The sequence below is a fragment of the Ambystoma mexicanum genome, chromosome 2p (assembly GCF_040938575.1).
Source record: "Ambystoma mexicanum isolate Mex_15411 chromosome 2p, UKY_AmexF1_1, whole genome shotgun sequence".
Classification (NCBI taxonomy): domain Eukaryota; kingdom Metazoa; phylum Chordata; class Amphibia; order Caudata; family Ambystomatidae; genus Ambystoma; species Ambystoma mexicanum.
Window position 1 is genome coordinate 940,801,948 of NC_090923.1, and position 14,294 is coordinate 940,816,241.

General features: G+C 47.3%; 1 protein-coding gene across 1 annotated transcript in view; it reads right to left on the minus strand.

The window, feature by feature from the left end:
• Positions 1-1,058: 1,058 nt before the first annotated feature.
• Positions 1,059-14,294, minus strand: part of OPA3 (outer mitochondrial membrane lipid metabolism regulator OPA3) — a 37,997-nt gene continuing 24,761 nt past the window's right edge. The window contains exon 2 of the mRNA XM_069644700.1: positions 1,059-1,622. Coding sequence (XP_069500801.1) covers positions 1,294-1,622 — 329 coding nt within the window. The 3' untranslated portion in view covers positions 1,059-1,293. The remainder of the gene's footprint in view (positions 1,623-14,294) is intronic.

The window sequence follows — 14,294 nt, forward strand, 5'->3', positions numbered from 1 at the left end:
GACCGCCATCTACTGACTGCCAACATATTGCCACCAGACCAATCTCCTTCCGGGAGGATGCACAGGCCTCCAACTTATGCATAGTCGTTAAGGGTTGCCCTACGAACTTTGTCAAGACTCAACTTCCTGGGAGTGGTTGGGAATTGGAAGGGGTGGTGGGAGGCTTATGGGAACCAGGTGGAGGATCTATTCATAATTGAATTTATTTATAATTGTTCTTTTTTAACACTCTTAATACTGGAGACCAGTTTCTAAGCATGTTCGATCCTTGTGAATCCAAAGCAGGTAAGAGTTAAGCTTGGTTTGGACAGCAAGAAGAGCAAGCTATGAAGAAATTGGGGTGCGGCGGGGGAGGCTCAAAGAGGATGAAGCCCTTTGTGGCACTCTAAACATAGAAGCACCATCGATGAGCAGGAGATCTGCTCTCAGCCACATTGTCTCATGGAGTCCAAGCTCAGAAAGAAAGGGGGAACATTGCAATTGCCCCAGGCTATTGCAGTCACTATAACCGCACAGAATTCTGCATCATTATGGTGAGTACCCATCTGATCAGAGAAAACTGAGAAAAGGCTTAAGGAAATTAAAGAGCATGGAATCAAATGCTTCACCTAGACACCCTCTTCTGCCACACCCACTCTTATACCAGAAAGCTGTGGTTCAATGTCAGATTGAGCTCCGACTCATGAAAACATGCTGGGGATCTGTTGCGTTCTAGATCCCCAGTGGCCCAGAGGATTTGAACTTAAAATAGTGGCTGGAAGCCAATACATGTGTTCTGGTGTAATACATCATAGTGTTATTGTTCATAAGAATTTGCACCAGCTTTATTTCCAATAACAGCAGGAAGGATTCAGGGCTTCACTGCTCTGCCTTAGCCCCAGAATTGCATACAGGCGGTGACCCCTGCAATCCCACAAGTAGAGACATGCAGTTCAAGAATGAGCCCAAATCGCAAACCCAGCTCTAATCAAATTATCCCCCCACCCCCACTTCTGGGTCAGATGCAATGAAAAATACTTTATGTATAAAGCCGCAGTGTTTTTGTATAGCAAACTGCATTTTGATTTTAGTTTCTTTAATTATTTACACTCTTTTAAAACAAATCTCATCAAACACCTTCCCAATTCAGATTAGCTTTCAATTATATCTCGACCAAGTGCATCCGGCAGCCCTGGGACTGGTTGTATTTCTGAGTCATGTAGCTACACAAACCCAAGTAGTCGTCAGCCTAAGAAGCGGTCCAGATGGTTGCTCGACATGAGTTTTTCTGCATATCTGCACCTTTTGCCAGGGTCACTTCTTGCTCTGAACTGGTATGGCATAGACCAATCTGTTCACCTCCCTCAGCTGAGCATCCAATGTCTCTACAGTCAGGTTAAGTTCTGTGATCTGGTCCTGAAGGCTGCCCAGTTGCGAGCTAAGTTCATCCTCTTTCTTCTTGCTGTTCATGGACTGGCGAGCATATTCTGCAATCATGCAGCCCCCACCGATGGTGAAGATGATGACTTCTCCAAGGAGCTCTGCACCCAGCTCAGCAGCAGCATCCTCATTGAGAGGTTTAATGGTGGCACCTCGGAACCCCATCACTCTCATCTTGGTTCGCATTTCTATCCAATGATACACTAAAAAAGAAGACAAAAAACACATTAACATCATATTAAAAGACCTCACAGTGCAGCTTATCTCGATTAGTTTCTACAAGAGAAGGATCAGTCTTACTGGTAAACTTGGGGTTACTTTAAATCCCTTGCAATCCCTGAAAGTCCTAATTTTATTTATTTTGCATTATTAAAGCGCTCACACAGCCCACGGTCATCGAGGCGCTGTTACAGGAATTGTTTGTTTTTTAGTTGCCTAATTGTTTTTGTCTTGGTTGCGTATTTATAACGTGCTTAAATACACAGAGGTTTCTAAGCGCGGACCCGGGGAATCGAACCCGTGTTGCTTCGTGTCGTCTTGCTTCCAAGGCGAGCACGTTGCTGCTGAGCTATCCTCCCGGGACAATGTCCTACAATACATTCTAGGACTTTCAGTACTGAACGAAAATAGTAATGTGCATCACTCAGAGGGCAGACAAATAACTGGACTTTTGGCAATAAGCCGGAACAGGCCGAGAAAGTGAAGACATGAAGACCAAAGGAAATTAGGCCATTGTGTTACCGAAGTATGAGTAATGATAGTTTTCAAAAGCTGTGATGCTGGAAATGCATTGGAGGGACAGGGCCTCCATATCCTTGTTCTTTATTGCTTTATCATGTGTGTTCTGTCTGGTTTTCCGCGCAGGAGTTCATGTGGGACTCCTGGCGGTGGGGCTCTTCCTCTTTTTGGTTTGGTGAACAGACCCTTGGGATACCCTTATGGCACCCATGGGTGGGAGTACGACCCTGTACTCCTAGTGTATGTTTCTGGGCACCTGTGTGTGGCCCACAGAGCAGGGTATGGTCTGGTGGCAGCTCCATGCTGAATTTGAAAGGGTGCTCCGAGTATGCTCCTTTTTGGGGATACCCAGGCCCCGCCATTGGAATCAGTTGAATCCTGATGGGAAACAGGATGGCCCCTGTGGCCTCTTGCTTTCTATCGCCCGTTACCTTATTTTCCCGAAGTCTGAGGAAGCCCTGACTCTGTCCCTTCCCCCTACTGGCTATTGGGTGAAGTTCCATATATGGTATTGTGGGGAAGTCCAGGCCAGACTGGCTGGAGCCTTCCCAATGACCATGTTGTGGGTACGCCCATTGGGTGAGACCTGGAGTGTGTGACGAATATGCATGTCATGTTCTGGGTGTCTAGTATCTGGCGTTTGACACAATGACTGACAGCCTTGCCCGAAACTGGGATGAATGCAGTGGGGAGTGCTGAATGGCAGAGTGCTTGTCCAAATCCACATTTCCGTGTTGCAAGTGTCTAGATGGAGAAGAATGGCATGAATGCACTGGGAGCCTGATTGGCTGCCTGACTGCCTGAATGCCCTTGTGAATGATTGGTTGCCCGAGCGTGACCCAGTAGAGTGAATGGGAGATCAACAGTATATCTGGGGGCCTCTCATGGATGGAAATCGTTCAGAAGCTGAAGTTGACACTTGATGCTTAACCTTGAAACCCACTGGAAGAAGAAGAATTGCTGCTGCTGTCCTTTGCTAATCTGAAAGCTGCGTGACTGTCAAGGAACTGATCCAAGAGAGGACCTAGCTAGGAGACCTCTTCCCGAGCTACGATGGACCATCATGCACCAGCTGATCTTTTCCAAACCTCCCTGGATGCCAGACCCTCGAATGGCTGCTGACCGGAGACTGGGACCGCCGCGGAATGACAAAGCGAATCACCTGGACATTGAAGTCCATCACCACCAACGACCGCCGTCGCTGACCGAGGAGAATCGGCCGGTGGGTTTCCTGCCAACCGAAGACCACAGTGACGCCGATGACCCGACACCCTTGCTGGGTCAAAGTTCTTCATTACCTCTCGGCGGCAACAAACGCTAGTCATCAAGGGGCAATGCAGGCCTCATCATGCAGGACATTTTCGACCGATTGTCAACAAGCACTGCAAGAACCGAAGCTGCTGCCACAACAACAGCGTTCACCCTTTTTCCTTCATTGTTCGACGACCCGTGGCTCCTGCCTTATAGGGAGTGCACTCAAGAAGGGCCCATCAACGACTCTTCAAAGAACTCTACAAAACCAGGTGCTTTGGGGTCGTAGAACCTTTAGAAGGAATCGAGACTATATTAAGCATAATGGACTGGGCTTGTCAATACGCTTCATTTACAGGTTGCCCAGGTGGGGGGTGGGGGGTGGGGGGTGTCCTCGCACAGAACTGTCTCTAGGTAGACTGGGGACTGTTCTGCCATTGCTCGATTTAACTTGCCTTCTTTCTGTGTCTATCGTTGAATCATTTTATAATCTGATTCGTATGCCATTTGACCTGTCAGCAGTTGATGCATTTTAAAGGAATCGATAGTTAAGAGTGGTACCACGTAGACCTGTATATATTTGCCATTATAGTATTGCCAGAGTAAAAAGTGTGTTATTGGGAATAGAACGTTGAACCTTATTTATATAAAGAGTGCGTTTTCACTAACTGTGTGTGGACATTCCTTTGTGGGTGCTTGGGGACTAAACTGTACTTAAGAACCAGTCCATATCACCTCCTGAGAGCTAAGCCTTGGTTGCTGGACCACAATACCAATATAGAGAATCTTGGCTGGCGTACTCTGCGCTTCGACTCTGCCATATAGAGAGCAGGAGTACAGATACCCTCCTCCAGTCTTTACGCTGGTGGGATGCTTATGGTTTTAAGAATCACTGTGTAACCATGCCACTTACAAAATATCTACACTTTGTTAAACTGGGGTTTAGTTGTGTACCAGATAACAACATCACAAGCAATGGAATCTATTGAAAAAGGAAATGTGACTGATGAGCTTAGAGGCTCCCAGGAGTGCTTGTGAAGCCAGGGAGCTAGACTTTTAGGATAGGTCTAGGGCTGAGCTGATTGTGAAGCTCTTCAATGAGGGGATGCAACCAATGAGGACCCTGCTCCTGTGGCCGTTATTGAATCTTATTCTGGGAATGTCACCATTCCTGCTGCCTCTGTTCCGACCTCCAGCAATGTTTCTTCAGGGAATTCCTTGGAACTTGAATTATTAAGGTTGAAATGGGCCTTTGAATATAGAAAGTTGGAAATTGAAGCTGAACTGAAGGAAGAGGAGTTGGCACAACAAGTGATACTCAAAAGGACCTTGAACTTAAAAACAAGGACACTGAATGTCAAAGAAATCCAGTTAGAGAAAGCTAGAGTGGAGACTTCAGCTAAACCAGTTGGGAGTGTCTGGTCCCCAGCCACCAAGTTTATGAAATATTTGGTTGGTGTGTATGTGGAGGGTTCTGATATCCTCCAATGGATTGTAGCATTTGAGATGGCTTGTGGAATCCATGATGTTGATAAAAGATATTGGGCTAAGTGTTTGTTAAGCAGAGTGCCTCAGACTGGCTATGACTGTATTCTGAAACTCGGTGTGGAAGAAAGGGGTCAGTATGAGTGCATCAAGTCTGCTTCGATTGCCAGGTTTGGCAAGACACGTACCCAATACCTTAAAAGGTTCAGGGAATTTAAGAAAAGATAATGGGTCTTGGGTTGACTGGGCGAGTGCTGCACATATGAACATGATGTGGTGGTTTGATGGATACAAGGTGAAAACTTTTGTTAATTTGTCCCACCGTTTGTTTTTTGAGCATTTTTCTGAAGCCTGTTCACCACAGCTGCGTCAGTATGCTGCTGACCAGAACATTTTATATCCATTTAAGGTGGCCAGGCTGGTTGACGGGTGGGTCTCCCACAGGGTGTCCCCTAAGGACTCCATAAGGAAGGACCAGGACAAAGAAAAGGGGACCTCTCAGAAGACTGAGGAGTCCCAAAAGTATTAACAGGCGACTAAACCAAAACCTTCCTCTCCTAAGACCCAAACATCTAGTGGGGATAAGTCCTACGTGGGTGGGAGTAAGAGTAGTGACCCACCTGCTGCAGCTGCCAGTGGTTAAAGTACCATACCCCGCATTCCTGGCACTTGTTGGGACAGTGGGGCTCTGGACCACAAGAAGGGTGACCCCCAAGTGTAAACGTAAGGCACTTGGAGTCCAGGATGTCAGACTGACCTACCCTTACCCCATTCCTTGATGTGGAGGCCACTGCCCTCTCCTCCTCTACAGGAATCACATTCGGTGCTCCTGTAGAGATTTCCCTAGTGTCCCTTGGGGCCTGGGACCAGTAAGCTGAAGTATTCACGACAATCCCACAGAGAAGTGTCCTCCTGAATGGCCAGCTTTCTACTGGTTTGAGAGACACTGGGGCGAGCACAACAGTGGTGGACAGGACCCTGCTCAAGCCAGAGGACTATGTAGGTGCTCCTCTAAGAACTAGCAGGTTAGCTGGTGGGCCTCCCAAATTATCGTCTGTAGCCTTAGTCGACATTATGATTGGAGACAAAGCTTCATGTCCTGGTTCAGGACAATGTACCGGGTAACATTTTGTTAGGCAATGATCTAGTGGAGTTGGGGTTGATCACTGATGGTCTTCCCCTGACTGCTGCTGCAGTCACCAGAGCACAGGTCACACTAGGTCTGGCTGCGAGTCCGGTACCCCCGCCGACGGGGAAACCCAAGGCAAGAAGACAGAAGGGCAAGAAGACAGAAGAGTAAGAAGGCCACCTCAGCAAAGGGAGCCCCTTTTCTTCCTGCTGCTTCAGCAGCACCCACTGGGATTCATGATCCGGATGCGCTGGGTCCAGTGGTAAACCCAAACTCAACTCCTGAGGGAGATGAGGCAGAAGACCCTGCTGCGGGAGAGGTGCTCGACCCGGATGACCACCCTAACAATCAATGTCTATTGGCTGAATGGGGACCCCCCCGGGCGGACTTCTGCAAGGGTCATAAAGGGCTCGAGAGTCTGAGGAAACATGCCCTGTCCCAGGCACAGGGAGATTTGCCTACGACATTCTGGATATATTGGGAGGGTGAGGTCCTGGTTAGTGAGCCCACCAAGCCTGAACCTGGTGCCCTCAAGAGGTTGGTGGTACCCCAGGTTTACAGGCCCTTCCTACTGCAGTTGGTGCATGAGGTGCCCTTGGCTTGTCATCTTGGTACCAAGAAGACCAAGCAGAGGCTCTCCGCCCATTTCTACTGACCCCGGATGGAAGTAGAAGTTGAGTCCCACTGCAGGACCTGCCCAACTTGTCAGTTGTCTGGCAAGACTGGAGGCAGTGTCATTGCCCCACTGCAGCCGGTGCCAGTGGTTGGCACACCATTTGAGAGGGTGGACATAGTCAGTCCGCTTGACCCTCCCACTTCAGGTGGACATCGGTTCATCTTGGTCTTGGTAGATCATGCCACCAGGTACCCTGAGGCTATACCCCTTCGGACTGTAAATGGCAAGGTGGTTGCCAGGGTTCTCCTGGGCATTTTTACCCGTGCTGATTCCCTAAAGAGGTTGTCTCTGACAGCGGATCCAACTTCATGTCGAGTTACATGAAAACCATGTGGAAAGAGTGTGGGGTAACCTACAAGTTCTCCACCCCTTACCATCCCCAGACCAATGGTCTGATCGAGAGATTTAATAAAACTCTCAGGGGCATGCTAGGTGCTTTGGAAGAGACCCTAGGGAGGAAATGGGATGTCGTCCTGCCGTGCCTGTTCGCTTACAGAGAAGTACATCAAAAGGGTTTTGGTTTCAGTCACTTTGAGTTACTCTTTGGACATCCCGTGAGGGGGCCCCTTGCCTTGATCACAGAAGGTTTGGAAGCCACCCCTCCAGGTCCAGCCAAGCAAGTGGGGGACTATGTATTAGGCCTCAGACGGAGGATGACACATATGATGGGTCAAGCGACAGCAAGCCTGAAGGCAAGCCACGAGTTGAACAAATACTGGCATGACCTTAAAGCATCACACGTGGATTGGACTCCAGCACAGGAGATCCTTGTGATGGAGCCTACCAAGCCTAGAGCTTTGGCATATAAGTGGACTGGGCCCTTCAGGATAATCACCAAGATGGGTGACGCCAATTATCTGGTTGAGATGGGAGTCCCTGGGGTAGCCCCTCAGGTATTCCACGTCAACAGGCTGAAGCCTTTCCATAGGCGAGCAGAAGTCTCATGTCTCTTGCTGGCTTCAGAGCAAGAAAGAGGATGAGAGTGAGCCCCTTCCCGATTTGCTGCATAGCAACCCTCGGGATGGCTCAGTGGAGGGAGCGCATCTCCCTCCAGATCTGACTCCAGAGCAGTAGAGGGCCTGCAGGGCTTTGCTCCAGCACTATGCGCCTCCGTTCTCACTGACACCAGGCCTCACCCCGTGGTGCAGGCACGAAATTGACACTGGTGACAGCGTACCTGTCAAAAGCAGATGCGACAGGATGTCAGACACTGAAGAACCACATCCAGGCTGAGGTCGCCAAGATTTTGGATCTGGGCGTTATTGAACCCTCAACCAGTCCCTGGTCCAGTCCAGTCCAGTGGTCCTTGTCCCCAAGCCAAGTTCCCAGGCAGGTATCAAGGATTGGAGGTTCTGTGTGGACTACAGAGGGGCCAATGCCGTCACCAAAACCGGCGCGCACCCATTGTCCAGGGCTGATGAGCTCGTGGACACCATAGCTGCTGCCAAATTTGTGAGCACCTTTGACCTTACCTCAGGCTATTGGCAAATAGCTCTGACAGACCATGCCAAGGAAAAGACTGCATTTTCAACACCTGAGGGGCTCTACCATGTCATGCCTTTTGGGTTGAAAAATGCACCTGCCACCTTCCAGTGATTAGTCAATCATGCGCTCAGTGGGCTGGAGGCCTTTTGTGTGGCCTACCTAGAAAAGTACCACCAGGGAAGAGCATCTCACTCACCTGGATAAGGTGTTGCAGGCCTTGAAAATGGCTAACCTCACTATCAAGGCCACCATGTGGCAGGTAGCTCAGGAGAAAGTCACTCATCTTGGTCATGAGGTAAGAGGCGGTCAAATTGAACCTCTCCCCAGTAAGGTACAGGATGTACATGACTGGGAGACTCCCACTACTCAAACCCAGGTGGGAGCCTTTTTGGGCCTCACTGGGTATTATCGCAACTTCATGGCGGGACTATGGAACCATAACTGGCCCTCTGACAGCTCTGACTTCACCCAAATAACCAAGGAAGGTAAATTGGACATTAAGACTGTCAGAGGGCCTTTGTTGGCTTGAAAGAGAGCCTGTGTAGGGCACCTGTGTTGTGTGCACCCGATTACAGCCAACCCTTTATCGTCCAAATGGATGCCCGCAACACCGGAATTGGAGCTGTCCTGTCCCAGTTAGATGACAAAGGGAGGGAACATCCGATTATCTTAATCAGTAGACAACTCAAGGGTAGGTGGGCTACTGTGGAAAAGGAATGTTTCAGTATAGTTTGGAGCCTTAGCCATTTTAGGTCCTACCTTAAAGGGTCTACTTACAAAGTCCAAACATACCATAAGCCCCTGAAGTGGCTTATGCAGATGAAGTGTGAAAACCTGAAACTGCTCAAGTGGTCCATTAGCCTGCAAGGGCTAGATTTCACCATAGAGAATAGACCAGTGACGAGTCATGATAATGCAGAGGGCCTTTCCAGAAGGTATGTTGAGCGGCTGGATGAGGGTGTCAATCTCGTGGGAGATTAGATGCCCTAACCTCAGTCCGGGGGGTGCGGGGCACTGTGGTGCTGGAAATGCATTGGAGGGACAGGGCCTCCATATCCTTGTCCTTTATTGCTTTATCATGTGTGTTCGGTCTGGTTTTCCATGCAGGAGTTCATGTGGGACTCCTGGCGGTGCGGCTCTTCCTCTTTTTGGTTTGGTGAACAGACCCTTGGGATACCCTTATGGCACCCATGGGTGAGAGTATGGCCCTGTACTCCTAGTGTATGTTTTTGGGCACATGTGTATGGCCCACAGAGCAAGGTATGGGCTGGTGGCCGCTCCATGTTAAATTTGACAGGTGCTCTGAGTATCCTCCATTTTGGGGATACCCAGGTCCTGCCATTGGAATCAGTTGATTCTTGATGGGGGAACAAGATGGCCCCTGTGGCCTCTTGCTTTCTATCGCCTGTTACCTTATTTTCTCGAAGTCCCAGGACGTTCTGACTCTGTCACCCCCCCAACCGGCTGTTGGGTGCTAGTTACATATATGGTATTGTGGGGAGTCCAGGCCAGACTGGCTGGAGCCTTCCCAATGACTGTATGTTGTGGGTACACCCGTACGGTGGGACCTGGGTGAACCGAGTATGTGACGAATACGCATTTCATGTTATGGGGGACTAGTATCTGGTGTTTGACACAATGACTCCTGTCCAAAACTGGGATGAATGCAGTGGGGAGTGCTGAATGGCAAAGTGCTTGTCCGAATCCACATTTTCGTGTTGCGAGTGTCGAAGAACGGCCTGAATGCACTGTGAGCCTGATTGGCTGGCTGACTGCCTGAATGCCCTTCTGAATGATTGGTTGCCCGAGTGTGACCCAGCAGAGTGAATGGGAGATCAGCAGATCTGGGGGCCTCTTACTGATGGAAATCGTTCAGAAGCTGAAGTTGATACTTGATGCTTAACCTTGAAGCCCACTGGAAGAAGAAGATTTGCTGCTGCTGTCCTTCGCTAATCTGAAAGCTGCGTGACTGTCAAGGAACTGATCCAAGAGAGGACCTGGCTAGGAGACCTTTTCCCCCCCGAGCTACGAGGGCCCATCGTGCACCAGCTGATTTTTGCCAAAGCTCCCTGGACATCAGACCGTCGGAAGACTGCCGACCGGAGACAGGGACCGCTGCGGAATCACAAAGCGCCCTGACATTGAAGTGCATCACGGTCGACAAGAGCTGCATTGCTCCTTTGCCTAAGACATTTGATCCGAGGACTCCCTTGCTCATCACTGTCGACCACTTTCGCCCTGCCGGAGAAAGTCAAGGCCACCGCCGCCCAAGGAGAATCCGCCGGTGGGTTTCCCACCACCCGAAGACCATAGAGACGCTGACGACCCGATGCCCTTGCTGGGCCAAAGTTCTAAATTACCTCTCAGCGGCAACAAACACTTGTTGTCGAGGTGCACCGCATGCCTCAGCTTGAAGGACGTTTTCGACCGATCGCCAATGAGCACCGCAAGAACCGGAGCTGCTGCCGCAACAACAGAATTCACCCTTTTTCTTCACAGACTCTCGATGACCCATGGCTCCCGACTTAAGGGAGTGCACTCAAGAAGGGCCTGTCGACGAATCTCCGAAGAACTCTAAGAAACCAGGTACTTTGCGGTCGTAGAACCTTTAGAAGAATTCGAGAATATATTAAGCATAGTTGGAATGGGCTTGTGAATATGCTTTATTTACAGGTTGCCCAGGTGGGGGGAATCCTCACACAGAACTGTCTCTAGGTAGACGGGGGACTGTCCTGCCATTGCTTGATTTAACTTGCCTTCTGTGTCTATCGTTGATTCATCTTATAATCGGATTTGAATGCCATTTGACCTGTCAGGAGTTGATGCATTTTAAAGGAATCAGTAGTTAAGAATGGTACCACGTAGACCTGTATATATTTACCATTATAGTATTGCCAGAGTACAAAGTGTGTTATTTTGATTGTGTATATAACGTTGAACCTTATTTATATAAAGAATGTGTTTTCACTAACAGTGTGTGGCCATTCCTTTGTGGGTGTTTGGGAACTACACTGTACTTAAGAACCAGGCCGCATCACCTGAGAGCTAAGCCTTGGTTGCTCGACCACAATACCAATATAGAGAATCTTGGCTGGGGTACTCTGTGCTTCGACTCTGCCACATAGAGAGCAGGAGTACAGATGCCCCCTCCAGTCTTTACAAAAGGCCAGGAAGAGTTCCCCAGAGTTGTAACTTATGCCATCATAACTTCCTTGTAACAGCATCAAAAGGCAGAAATGAAGTCCATAAGAGCAACATATGAGCTTGGTCTAGAAGTCTGCCATGCCCTCTCCACAGCATGGTTAAGTGAGGATATCATCTGTGCTGAAACCCTTCCGAAATCCAGTCCGATTGAAGGGAACGATGTCATTAGCTTCCATCCAATGGAGTTACCCTAGCAAGATACGTGCAGGTGCATCCAGCATGGCTAAGATTCTATAGCTATTGGGTTCAGTTTGGGGGCCTCTTTTGTAAACGGGTATGATAAGGTTAAGAGTCATAATTTCGAAAAAAAAATGTCGACTTACAAAAATGTCGAAAACAATAATGTGGAAAACCTATACTTATAATGACAAGAGTCAATTTTTAGAAAAAAATTTAGCACCATCAATAAATACATAAATAAGAAGTCCCCCCTAACCCCCCTCACCCAACACCCCCCTGCCACCCCCCCACCACCCTCTCACCCTTCATATTCACCACATTTTAATTATATATTTATTTATTCAATAAATAAACAAGGAAAATAATCATTTACTAGGGGGGGTTCCCCCCCAAACAACCCCCCCAACCCCTCCCTACCACCCCCCCCACCACCCTCTCACCCCTCATATTCACCACATTTTAATTATATATATTTATTTTTATATACATTATTGCTTTTCTACATTATTTTTTCCGAATTTTTTTTTCCGACATTATTGTATTCGACATTATCACTGACCACCGTATGATAATACTTTCATTTCAACTCTCAGGAAAAGTACCTGTAATGCACACTGCTGAGAAGAGCCTAGATGATAATAGGAATAATCAGAGACTAGGGTTCAATTTCAAAAGAGCACTGCAAAGCCCACCCAGGCCAGGGGCACAGGAATGTTTAGACTTTTTTTGAACTAACATTGATAAGTCTCGAGGTTCAAGTGAACATTTCATCTACTATCGCTATTAACCATACATAGGTACAGTGCCAATAGAGTTACTAATAAAATACTCCGATGAGGCCTTGGAACAGTCAATATCAATTGTCCCCAATATTCAGCCTTTTTTTGTCAAGCATGGTCCCTCAACCAGTTGTGATAATTAGTATTCTTTATGCTTATGGTCAATGTCAGATCTTTTACTGAAGTAGATGCCCTACAAATGTTGCAAAGGTCACTTCCCAATATTCTTTGTGTTGTGCATTTCAATGTCACAATTATGCAAATAGTTATTTTTGTATGCCACTATACTAACGGTCACCTCCTGCCTTTTATGTCTGAGAATTCTACAGATTTTGGATATCATTAACTCGTATGCAATTAGAGTAGAAAGAGCACACGCCTGAGCAATGAAAGTGATATTGCCAGAAGTTATGATCTTTTCCATGCTGGCAGAAACAGCTCTTATCCGAAGGAATTCACCAGCTCCATAATTGTTTAGGTCCAAATTTGTGTCTATGATTAGAGCGAAAAACTTAGTAACCAAATCTGCCACAAATGATGTTAGCACCAGGATTTGCTAATATGATTGGTACCAGAGTTAAGCTCAATTAAGCCAGTTCTATCCAGTTGCAAATACGTTCAGTATAGGGAATGGTAGTGATCAGAGTCAAGTGGTTACTCTCTTACCTATAAAGATTTTTAGGTTTAAACTCAATGAAAGTAGGGCATAGTGAACAAATATGTAATTTATAGTAGTTGCACTATTATGTGAAAATCTAGTATGTAGTCCCGGTTATCCCCCAGGCAGAATCCATTCAACATAAATGAACCATGCAAGTGTAACAGCATTGCCCATTCTTTTCCCTTACCATCAGAGCTTGCGTGCCTCAGAAAAGGGAGCTTGATCCAGTTCTAAAGTTTAATCACCGTTTCTGGTTCACAGGGATTTTACCATTAAACTCTCCCATCAATACAAACAGGGAAGAGGCTGTGCATGCAATCTACTAAGTTACTTATAGTGTTCAGCAGTAATTAGTGTAGCTAATTATCTGGCAGATCATATATACATATTAATAATGAACAATGACACCAACTGTTCCTCCTTGAAATCCATTTAAGTAAGCCAGCTAATACCAGTTCGAATGGGATCTACATTTTTGTCAAGTTGGTGAGTTTCTCACACTCCAAATGGGACCTCACTTAAGCCTCCCCTTATTACTGTGAGTGGCGGTAGTCTGTATAGTACTCCTGCATTCAAGTGCAATAGGTTAGGCCAACCAAGTTTCCTGGAGGGCAATTAGGCTAAAATGGGCGAGGGTAGATAAAAACCTGTCATCCATGGAGAGACTAGAGTATTCGATAATATAATATATACTGATGCAGCTGTTGATTCAGTATGCCTAGCTAGAGAATCATGGGCAGCCCGTCCCAATTTACTTGGTATGGGGCACAACCACCCTTGCTCTTTATCTATACAAGCAGTTCTAGTACCAGTGATCATAATATTGTGTCAGAGAGGGCCGGGACCCTTATTACATGTTACAGAGCCCATGGTTCTATTATACGTGGCCCTAGTAACATTGTGGCCCAGGGTTAAAGGTGTAGAGGTAGGCTGAGCGATACTACACTAAGAGAAAGCATGGTCCACGGAGAAGTCAAGCCAAGCCCCACAAATTCATACTCAAAAAGCAGACTAGAATCACACTTTAAAAAGACCACTGAAGTAGACCATCCAGATATTGAGCAGTTCTATAATATCAATATCATCAGTAGTAATGGTCCTTATAGGAGGGATTTGATGAAACAGGTTCAAGATGGAGGCACGTTCAGTAATAAGACCTTACTGCATCAGAACAGGCTCTGTACTCGTAGGGCCCTTCTTGTTACCAGGCTCTTGCGATGATTCAGGGCTATACTAGCAGATACGATGTCACAAGAAATCACAGAGCCTAAAGAGTAAACAATCTTA